The following is a 12,030-nucleotide window of genomic DNA, read 5'->3' on the forward strand; positions in this document are numbered from 1 at the left end:
TGTCCCCCCCCTCCCCCCCCCCCCCCCAGTGGTGCTGTCCTTTTACAGCCACTGCACTGAGGAATAGCCAAGTCCATCTTTCTTACCGAACAATCTAACCTTCCGCCTCCAAGACACAGATAAATTTTTGGGCCTTATTTTTGGGTAAAAAATAGCGTCTTCATTGCCGGGAAATACGGTAATGCAGATGAAGGTTGTGGATGGCTTGTGGATGGCTTGTGTGATGCAACATGTAGCAACAACTATTTCCTTATGCCAGTACGAAAATTGGCAGTGTATTGGATCATCTCTGGAAAAGAGTGTCTTGTTAAAATACTTTCAAGCTCAGTTAACTATCGACTATATTGACTGTGAGGCTGAAGATGCCCATTGGGAAAACGAGGCATGATTGGCAGTGGCAATAGTGAACTAGCTCAGATCATAGAGACATAGAGTCATAGAGTGACAGTGTGGAAATATGCCCTTCAGCCCAACTTGCCCAAAACGGCCAACATGTCCCACCTGCCTGCGCTTGTTGGTCCATATCCCTCCAAACTTGTCCTATCCATGCACCTGAACCGTTTCTTAAACGTTAGGATAGTCCCAGCCTCAACTACCTCCACTGGCAACTTGTTCCACACACACACACCATTCTTTGTGTGAAAAATTATCCCTCAGATTCCTATTAAATCTTTTCCCCTTCACCTTGAACCGATGTCCTCTGGTCCTTGATTCCCCTACTCTGGGCAAGAGGTTCTTTACATCTACCTGATCTATTCCTCTCATGATTTTATGCACAATAAATATTACAACATATACAATGATATTACAACAATCTAATGGGTTCGTCATCACTTTTACCAATATAAAATTATATTTGCAGATATTTTAAAACTAATTTCAATTTCCCTCATTATCAGGTTGTGAGTTCCGAAATACCAGTTCAATAAACCCATATCTTCACCCACAGTACACCCATACCTTCAACCATCCAGGGCGGTCACGGTGACACTGGTGCTGCCTTACAGCGAATGCAGCGCTGGTGACCCTGTTCAATCCTGTCTGTCTGTACGGAGATTGTACGTTCTCCCTTGGACCTGCCTGGGTTTTCTCCGAGATCTTCAATTTCCTCCCACACTCCCAAGACGTACAGGTTTGTAGGTTAATTGGCTTGGTAAATGTAAAAATTGTAAATTTGTCCCTAGTGGGTGTAGGATAGTGTTAATATGCGGGGATCGCTGGTCAGTGCGGACTCGGTCGGCCGAAGGGCCTGTTTTCGCGCTGTATCTCTAAACTAAACTAAACATCCCAAAATGAGTCAAACAAATGTTGACTGTGCCAGCATATATTGTGATTAACTTGGATGAAATGCAGTTATTGTAAACATTTTACATTGTCATTAAACACACTTGCTTCTCTGAGAAAGTAGTGGAAACAAATGTGACATATTTAACCTGATATCACCTTTTATTGATGATGAATTCTTAAAAGCAAATCCTTTAAAGAAGTCTCATTAAAATAGATGACAGACTTAGTTTGAAGGTTATGTTTTCTTTTACTAACAGACATGGCAATATCTGCATTTACTGGAAACATTAATTCATTATACAGTGTACACTGTAACAGACAACAGGCACTGCATGCTCTGCACAGATAACTTGAAAAATGTCATCTCTAGCACACTTATAACGTTAACCTTACACATGTGCTGTGGCACTTTAACAGTGAAGTAGTCCAATGACTGTGTTTCAGCATTATGGTTTAATTTGCATGTATTAAAAATGAGAAAATGCTATAAGTCTTACATTACCAGAATGATCAGCTTTTACATATAATAGCAGATGAATATTGATGATAAAATGCAACAAAAATCATGCATATTTCAGCATGTACTGGATGCCTAAATATAGATTTAATATATTTCTCCATACAAAATTGAAGAGCCAATACTCTTTTTAATCTACCTTGTGGGAAAGATTTCTTTTGTATGCACTGTGTAATATACCTGAAATCTATATTGAACAGGCCAAGGACTCACACACAGCATGTTAAAGAAATCACCTCCGCACTTGCCAATTAAAACAAAAGGTCCACGATTATCTTACATAATGCAGAATTCTTTCAAAAATGTATTAATCTGACGATTTATTTCAATGAAGCTAGCAAAGTCATGAAAATAATTACAAATTATAAGTTTATACTTTGAACAAATTGCACATTATATATTTATTATTATAGGGGATTCTTTAACAAACATTAAGATGCTACTTGTGCTAACCACCAAAAGGCTACAGCCTCTTTGTTTGAATAGTAATACTCATTTTGTTTTTGGTTGTTTACTTCGAAGAAACCATTTACATTGATAGAAAAATAATCAAGAGCTTCAACGTAATGATGATAGATCTGCAGACTACGTTTTGATTAATGCCTACGTTGTGATAACACAAATGCATCTTATTAGTTTGAAATACAAATACATAATATACTACTCTTATGGTACTTTTGTATGTGCTGTACAAATATATATGTATACATAGAAATATGGAATTGCAATTTGAAATTTGCACAATGGGTCATGTAAACAAACACCTAAGCATTATACAAAACTTATATGTGATATTTTTTCGCGGTAATGACCTAAATTTGAAGTCATGAAACTAAAAACTACACAGTAGTTTCATTTTTCCAAGGACCAGTCCTTATGTTTCCTGTATTGTCCGAAGTATAAATCATGGCTTCATGCAGGATTCCCTTGAGTATTCCATTTTGATTGGTTATACCTAGCGCACATGATTGTCTTCGCGACTGCATCTCAAAAGCGACTCCTTGGTGCAAAGCTTCTGTACTGACGCCACTGTCTACAGCTTTAGTGCACCCGTATAACGCTGTGCTGGCATCACTGCTTTCAGGCTGGCAGACGTTGGGACACTGCTCATTTTTTGCACACACCACCTGCCTTTGGATGGACTGGCCATCCTGGATACTGTGATGACTTTCAGTATGTGAACTGTGAACGCTTCCGTCTACGCTGGAGGGAATGTGATACGCATATTCTCTCTGAGCTGCGGACCGGTTGTGCCGAATGAACTGTCTTGGTTTCGTTCGGCTTTTCTGGCATCTGTGGATATGCATTGTCGGTCTGCATGTACCATCTGCCTGCAAGTGGATGTGCCCGTCATCATCCATGATTTGTTCATTGTGCATTTTGGCACAACAGGGCGTTGCTGGCGAAACACAATTCACGTGATTCTGCACGGCGTGTAGATTAGTTAATTTGCAGAGCCCAGACACAGAATGATTACAACTGGATGAAATCTTACTAGGGCAGGGAGAATCCAGAACGCATGGGACGTGAAGCTGGGCATCACCATTCATGGTCACCTGGGGTCGAGCACTTGGCTGAACAGCGAAAGCGTTTTGATTTGATTTGCAGCAGGACCACCAACAGTGCCAGACATCATCGCGTTTTGCACAGTGGTGAACCAGGATAAAAAGTCCCAAGGTCACTGAGACCGCTCCATAGAGGCAACTAAAGATCATATCCAGGAAGTGTCCTTGTGAGACAGCAAGGGCTCCAAAGGTCCACATGGCAATGAAGAGGAAGAGAGTGAACACTGAAGCACGAAGTTGAGCTTTAAACGAATGCTCGTTCTCCAGCATCGAGGACGAGATCATTGAACATGTGTGTGACACAGAGCTGGAGTCTGTTATATGACTGGGGCCTACCTCTGTGCTGGCCAGCCGCTGTTGCTCTTCAGTCATCTCCTTCAGCTCATATTTCTTCCCTGGGTGACGCTTCAGTTGTACTAGCGTACAAAGAAAATAGCAGCAACTAACGAGCACAATGAAAGCAGCCGGCCCATAAAAGGTCCCAAGACTAGGCTCCCATGCCATCCAGCAACTGTGGGGAAAGGAAAGACCTAGATAAGCAAACGTGAAACAGGAAAACAGCAGGCAAAATATTGAATCCAAAAAATTATCCCCCAAGTGAAGGATCCATCTGAGAAGAAACATTGGTCAAAAAGCAAAAAAAGTGCGGATGCAAAAATCCCAAATAAAAACAGAAGAAAATGCTCAATGGTCAAACAGCATCAGTAGAGATGGGTACATCTCACATCTTAAACGATGACCTTTCATCAGAATTGGAAAATGAGAAGGCAAGCACGTGTTCAGTTGCAGTCATGGTGGAAGCTTGGAGACACCAGGTGATCAGGTGGAGACCTTGAGAATACTCAGATGAAACAATTACTCTTTCTGGCATCACCCAGATGTGAATATACACCCAAACATTTCCTTTGCTTTCTCCATCATTTCCCTTGCCTGCAACAAAATATACCTGTTTTCTAACTTTTGATGAATAGTTCTCTGCCTGAAGCTCTGTTTCCCTTTCTCTCTTCACAAATGCTGCCTGACCTGCTGCACCTTTCAGGAATTTTCTGCATTTTATTTTTGAAGAACCATCCATGGCTTACTTATATTTATTTTTACTTGTTGGTTATGTTGTGAAATACTCTGCCCACTGAAATATTGGAAGTGAAGTTCATTAGCAGATAACCGATGATGTAAAATCTGAAGACAGCTTCACACACCACCTAAAAATTAAAACTAATCATTGAACAGGAACTGCCAAAGAAGATGTATGAATTACGAGTAACAGCAATTGGATTTGGTACCCAATAATATGATGCAACAATTGGCAATACAGTTAGAGTTGATCACAGCTTAACGTCAATAGGCTGAAATGTGTAGTGCAGGGCAGTCCACAGAGAACAATAGACAATAGACAATAGGTGCAGGAGTAGGCCATCCGGCCCTTTGAGCCAGAACCTTTGGCTAATTGCAGTCATGAGCCATTTGTGACAGGATTTTCCAGGCTTCCAAGCTTGCCCGCTGCAACAGGGAGGCTGGGAATGCATTCAAATAGGATGTACATGCATACAATTTCCTGTTTTATTCCTGGACTCACTATTGTGTCCCTCAATCACAAGTGTCAGAGGTTATGGGTAGAGGGCAAGGGAATGGGGTTAAGTTAGGGAAAAGATAGATCAGCCTTGATCAAATGGCAGAGTAGACGTGACTGTCCAAATGGCCTAATTTTGCTCCTATCATTTATGAACATTAACTATTAAATCTGATATGTTTTCTAAATAGCTGAGACAAAGGGCTAAACTACTATGTTTGTGACTGCCATCTTCACACTGACATCCATTTAAATCATCATTCACTTAAGGTGTAAATTTAGATTTTATTTGTTTATTTCATTTTACATCAATATGTATATTTTTAATCAATTAAAGCATTTTTATTTACGTAAATTAATTTTAAAAAATATTTTATATCTTTTTAGTTATATTTTTCCAACTCTCGCCAATTCTCTCTGCGATTACTAGAGATATTTAGAAGGAATAAAGAAGCATTCTGACACCAGCCATCACTTGGAGTCCACTTGCACCTCGCAGAACCTGCATCTCCCACATACCAAACGACTATGGCATCAACACCAGCAATGTGTTGGAAAACACATGCCATGAAAATGGGTTAGTGTGGAACAGTGACTGCAATGCTCATTTTGTTTAACTCATCATTCACCCCTGGATCGACACAAAATGCTGGAGTAACTCAGTGGGACAGGCAGCATCTCCGGATGGAAGGGATGGGTGATGATTCTGAAGAAGGGTCCACCCGAAACGTCACCCAATTACTCCAGCATTTTGTGTCTATCTTTGGTGTTCTTTCCTACACATCGCTTGAATCGTTGGATGTTTTCACAGTGCAATGTAAAATTTAGTGGAAAATATAGAATGCTATGATTTCTCTGTTAAAATGTGATTACGTGAAAATGTGATTGAAATATATCAAGGAATTGCATACATTCACAGGAGTGAGATCCACTTTGCACAGAAAAGCTACTCACTATGGTGCATTGTCTTCACTTCCATAATTGTTGATGTTTGTAGCTGCTGTGATTCCACAAATTATGAATGGAATGCCTCCTCCAATCAGATAAGATCTGGAAAAGATTGATAAGTAGATTAATAAATATATAATTGTAATTAAACAGGTAGAGTGACTGTACCTTAATATATTATGCTGAGAAGTGGAAATGTAACACGGAGAAAAGATTTGTATCAGCTGCGGTGGTTCAAGAACATAATCAAATCTTGACGACGGCTGGTGATGTTTAGTAAGTAAAAGAATACTGGCCACTGGAAGTTTTCCCCAGGGCCAGATAGGCTGCATCCCAGAGTACTTAAGGAAGTAGCTCCAGAAATAGCTTCAGCTATAGTGGATGCATTAGTAATAATCTTTCAAAACTCTTTAGATTCTGGAGTAGTTCCTGAGGATTGGCGGGTAGCAAACGTAACCCCACTTTTTAAGAAGGGAGGGAGAGAGAAAACGGGGAATTACACACCAGTTAGTCTAACATCGGTGGTGGGGAAACTGCTAGAGTCAGTTATTAAAGATGGGATAGCAGCACATTTGGAAAGTGGTGAAATCATTGGACAAAGTCAGCATGGATTTACAAAAGGTAAATCATGTCTGACGAATCTTATAGAATTTTTCGAGGATGTAACTAGTAGCGTGGATAGGGGAGAACCAGTGGATGTGGTGTATCTGGACTTCCAGAAGGCTTTCGACAAGGTCCCACATAAGAGATTAGTATACAAACTTAAAGCACACGGCATTGGGGGTTCAGTATTGATGTAGATAGAGAACTGGCTGGCAAACAGGAAGCAAAGAGTAGGAGTAAACGGGTCCTTTTCACAATGGCAGGCAGTGACTAGTCGGGTACCGCAAGGCTCAGTGCTGGGACCCCAGCTATTTACAATATATATTAATGATCTGGATGAGGGAATTGAAGGCAATATCTCCAAGTTTGCGGATGATACTAAGCTGGGGGGCAGTGTTATCTGTGAGGAGGATGCTAGGAGTCTGCAAGGTGACTTGGATAGGCTGGGTGAGTGGGAAAATGTTTGGCAGATGCAGTATAATGTGGATAAATGTGAGGTTATCCATTTTGGTGGCAAAAACAGGAAAGCAGACTATTATCTAAATGGTGGCCGACTAGGAAAAGGGGAGATGCAGCGAGACCTGGGTGTCATGGTACATCAGTCATTGAAAGTAGGCATGCAGGTGCAGCAGGCAGTGAAGAAAGCGAATGGTATGTTAGCTTTCATAGCAAAAGGATTTGAGTATAGGAGCAGGAGGTTCTACTGCAGTTGTACAGGGTCTTGGTGAGACCACACCTGGAGTATTACGTACAGTTTTGGTCTCCAAATCTGAGGAAGGACATTATTGCCATAGAGGGAGTGCAGAGAAGGTTCACCAGACTGATTCCTGGGATGTCAGGACTGTCTTATGAAGAAAGACTGGATAGATTTGGTTTATACTCTCTAGAATTTAGGAGATTGAGAGAGGATCTTATAGAAACTTACAAAATTCTTAAAGGGTTGGACAGGCTAGATGCAGGAAGTTTGCTCCCGATGTTGGGGAAGTCCAGGACAAGGGGACACGGCTTAAGGATAAGGGGGAAATCCTTTAAAACCGAGAGAGTTTTTCACAGAGAGAGTGGTGAATCTCTGGAACTCTCTGCCACAGAGGGTAGTCGAGGCCAGTTCATTGGCTATATTTAAGAGGGAGTTAGATGTGGCCCTTGTGGCTAAGGGGATCAGAGGGTATGGAGAGAAGGCAGGTACGGGATACAGAGTTGGATGATCAGCCATGATCATATTGAATGGCGGTGCAGGCTCAAAGGGCCGAATGGCCTACTCCTGCACCTAATTTCTATGTTTCTATGTTTCTATGTTTAACTGGGTGTACATTGCAAATTATGTGGATCACAAAAGAGATCATTTTCTTTTAGTGTAGATTGTTGCCCTTGCAAAGTGCTATTGCTCAAGCTATGTAGACAGGAGCTACCAATTCTTGGTAGGGACATCTATACTAGATACTCATGTTCAGTCTTAAGTAGAGGGAAATGTGCCAGGTTTGGAATTGGAGGTCACCATTCTTGTGGTTTTGTAAAGAATATATTCCATTTAAAAATCGATAAGGAAGTTAATGCATTTTCATGTATTGTTTGATCCAATGATATTGGAACATACTCTAGCTTGAACCTCAATACTCTGCTGAACCAACTAGAGAATCAAATTAGCACAATATTAAAATTATTTCCGCAGAGCATTAAAAGTTACAAAATATATAAACATCACATTATGGTATCAGAAAATCATCCAAATCAATTTTGTCCAAAATAAGCCCATGGTTTTCATTTGGTACTATAGCTATGAATCCTTAATGGCCAGAAATGAATGCTTAACCACAAGAAATTATTGGCAAAATAACAGAGGTCTTCAATGAAAATGTGGTTTTGCATAATCTTTAGAGCACAACCACACAGTTAAGCTGTGGGCCTCTGAACTAGTTTGACAAGTATTGATGTGAGGCTACAAGAAGGATGCATGCAAACAACTGCGAGTTAGTAGATAAACCTGGCTGTGCCTAATGTAAGCATGGTAGGACAGCAGTTAAGTAACTGAACTCGAAGGCAGAGACAAGAGCTTGATGCTTGAAAGCGATTAAATAAGTCAGGAATTTAGAAAAAAATTCAGTAAATGGTAACCATGAAACTATTCAACTGATGTAAAATCCCACGTGGTTCATTACTGTCCTTCAATAAATGAAATCTGCCTTCCTTACCAGTCTGGTCAATATATGATTCCAGACCCATCAATGATGTTGATTCTTAAATGCCTCATTATTTTGGCGGCAACTCGGACAGACTATATCAGCAGACCTTGTAAATGACACCCAAGTGCCCGAGCCAGCTGCCTACCCCTTGTCTGGAGTTACGTCCATACCCGGGTGGTACGAGAAAGGGACTGCGTGCGGTCCACGGGCGCCCTGGGGGATATCCAGGACAGCTGGGGGGTGGGATGCATCCTCAATAAGGAAGGTGATATAGTTGTATAAGTATATTTGTTTGACGTATTATAGTGGTGGGTTTTGTTTTGATTTATTTTGTACTGTGCATAATATTGTAAATAATTAATTCAATTATTTTTGGTTAAAAATATAGACACCCAAGTGAATGAAGTGGAATTGTGTTGTAACTGCACTGAGAGATCCTGATCATTTGATCAGCAGAGATGTTGGCAGATGACCTTCAGTGCACCGTTATATAATTTTACATTGCACACAGGATTCATGGTGTCAACAAGTAAATATGAACAAACATTCAAAATACCTGAATTTATTATAACTGCCCATAATTTTAATTTGGCTACAAATCCCTCATTTCAAAATGTTAATTAATTGTGGCTATGAATAAATGGACAAGTGGGTCCCCAAGCAATTAAACGCATTTCTTCCACAGACACGTGATTCAATCAATTTAAAATGTTATCTGAAATTATACTGCTGCTCTGCACCACGGAATCAAATCAAACTTAATTACCAGGCATCCTAGAGCACATTGAAAGTCAATTAACATCAAGATGTCCTTCTTCGTTTCACAAGAAGAGATGCACTATTTACCTGTCACCAGTAATGAAATTATACATCTGCCTCTTTCTGAGGGTAGCATTTTGGAATCTTTCAAGCAAAGGTATGCGTAAACTGAAATGGAGCATTGAAAAATGGATTTGAAATTAATTTACTACATCAATCATACTAACAGACTAATTAGAACAGAGAAGTGTACGGAGGAATAGGTCTTGGTTCTTGACATTTCTACCCTGGGAAAAACGTTTTGACTGTCTACCTTATCAATTTTATATATTTCTATCAGTCTTTCATCAAACTCTGGCGTTCCATTAAAAACAATCCAAGACATTTCAAGGTGTGTAGGAAAGAACTGCAGATGCTGGTTTAAATCGAAGGTAGACACAAAATGCTGGAGTAACTCAGCGGGACAGGCAGCATTTCCGGAGAGAAGGAATGGGTGATGTTTCGGGTCGAGTCTGAAGATGGGTCTCGACCTGAAACATCACCCATTCCTCTCCAGAGATGCTGCCTGCCCCGCTGAGTTACTCCAGCACTTTGTGTCTAGCCAAGACGGTTCAATCTCTCTTTGTAGCTAATTTCCTGTAAGCCAGGCATAGTTCTGGCAAAACGTCTCAGCACTCTCTTCAAACCCTCAACATCCTTTCAGTAATGGGAAATACACAGAAATATACACAATTCCAAATGTAGCCTAACCAAAGTCCTATGACTTATACTTAATGCCCTGACCACCAAAGACAAGCCTACTATATGCCTTTTTACCACTTTACTTGTGTTGCCACTTTCATGGAGCTACAGATTTAGACTGTATGATCCCTGTGTTCACCAATGCTTTTAAGAAACTTGCCCTTAACTGTATACATTGCCCTTACTTTTATCCTCCCAAACTGCAACCTCAGACTTGCTCAGGTTAAACTCAATCTGCCATTTCCCCGCCCATTTCTGATCTATATCCCGTTGTATACTATTCTCACTATCCACAACTCCGCCAATTTTGGTATCGTCAACAACCTTACTAACCAATCCATCTACGCGTACCACACACACAGACACACGGAGACTGGTCTCAACACATATCCCTGCAGAATTCCACAGATCACAGACCTCCAGCTAAAATAACACCCTTCCACCACAAATGTCTATCTTTTATGAGTAAACCTCTTCTGAATGGAAAGTACCAAGTCACCGTACATTCCATGCATCTTAATATTCTTACTATCAGTCTACCATGAGGGACGTACCACATACCATACTAAAATCCATGTGGACAGCATCCACTGCCCCCTCCTCATCGATCACCTTCCTCACTTCCACAAAAAATTCAATCATGACCTGCCGTGGACAAGGCCATGATGACTGTCCTTAATCAGGTAATTCTCTTCTAAATACGTGATTTGTAAATTTAAAAAAAGCTTAAATATCAGAGACATCACCAATGTATTTCAGACATCAATTCAGATGTATATTTTACCAGGCACCTCTGTAATCTTTTGCAACAAATGATGGGATATACTGTTCGAATTTTAGATCAGAGAATCGTGGCTTTTATGCTGCTACTATTGTCATTCCATATTATCTTTGATTATTTGCTTCTTTCTAGTGCTGCAGGTTCACATCAAGTAACACGGGACTGTTTTAGAAGTAAACATATTAATTCACCATCTCCCCACTTCAATAATGAAGCAATCCAAGGTCATTCTGCACTGCTTCATTGAAAAAGATACCAGATGCTTACTGAATGTTTGATAAAACTGGACCCCTGTTGTGCTGCATCGTTTGTATTACTTGTGCATGCATTTTACACTGTCTTCTCATTGATTTATCATTTTTTCCCCTGCCCTCACAGCTCCTTTCTTTTCTTTGATATCTATTTCTTTAGTTTAGTTTAGTTTTGAGATACAGTGCGGAAACAGGCACTTCGGCCCACCCCAGCCGCATAGACCAGTGATCCCCGCACATTAACACCATCCTACACTGGGGATCATTTTTTTACATATGTATATACCAAGTCCTACAAACCCTGTCTTTGGAGTGTGGGAGGAAGCCAAAGTTCTCGGAGAAAACCCATGCAAGTCACTGGCAGAATGTACAAACTCCATACAGACAAGCACCACTGGTCAGGATCGAACCCGGATTTCTGGCGCTCTAAGCGCTGATGGCAGCAACTCTACCGCTGCCTTGCCACCTGCTCTGGTGCTCTTACACTGCTCTTTTTCCCTCCAGTTTCTCCATCTCCATTATCCATTTCCTCAATATTCGATTCTGCATAGCATTGTTTGAAATCCTAATATGATTTTAGTTATTGGATGCTACTGCAATGTATCCATTTAACTAAATGGGATTGAAGATTTGTACCACCATTCACATGTGAAAGAATTGGAAAACATAAATCCCCCAAAGTGCCCCTGGACAGCGCATATTCCCTGCCTAGTGACACCCGGGTGCAGACATAACCCTGGAAATGGGGCAGGCAGCCGGCTCGGACAGCCTCTTCGTCTCGCCTCTACCCTTCTATCTGTCCAGCATGGGAGACCCCAACAGGAGACG

At 40.8% G+C, this 12,030-nt stretch overlaps 1 protein-coding gene across 3 annotated transcripts in view; it reads right to left on the reverse strand.

Annotated features, from left to right (window-relative positions):
• Nucleotides 1-1,514: 1,514 nt before the first annotated feature.
• LOC129703924 (adhesion G protein-coupled receptor A3) overlaps nucleotides 1,515-12,030 on the reverse strand; it is a 619,806-nt gene continuing 609,290 nt past the window's right edge. For all 3 annotated transcript variants that reach the window (XM_055646641.1, XM_055646640.1, XM_055646642.1), the window contains 2 exons: nucleotides 5,894-5,989; nucleotides 1,515-3,880 (listed from right to left, as the gene is read on the reverse strand). In XM_055646641.1, coding sequence (XP_055502616.1) covers nucleotides 2,644-3,880; nucleotides 5,894-5,989 — 1,333 coding nt within the window. In that variant the 3' untranslated portion in view covers nucleotides 1,515-2,643. The remainder of the gene's footprint in view (nucleotides 3,881-5,893; nucleotides 5,990-12,030) is intronic.

Source organism: Leucoraja erinacea, chromosome 15 (assembly GCF_028641065.1).
Source record: "Leucoraja erinacea ecotype New England chromosome 15, Leri_hhj_1, whole genome shotgun sequence".
Taxonomy (NCBI): domain Eukaryota; kingdom Metazoa; phylum Chordata; class Chondrichthyes; order Rajiformes; family Rajidae; genus Leucoraja; species Leucoraja erinaceus.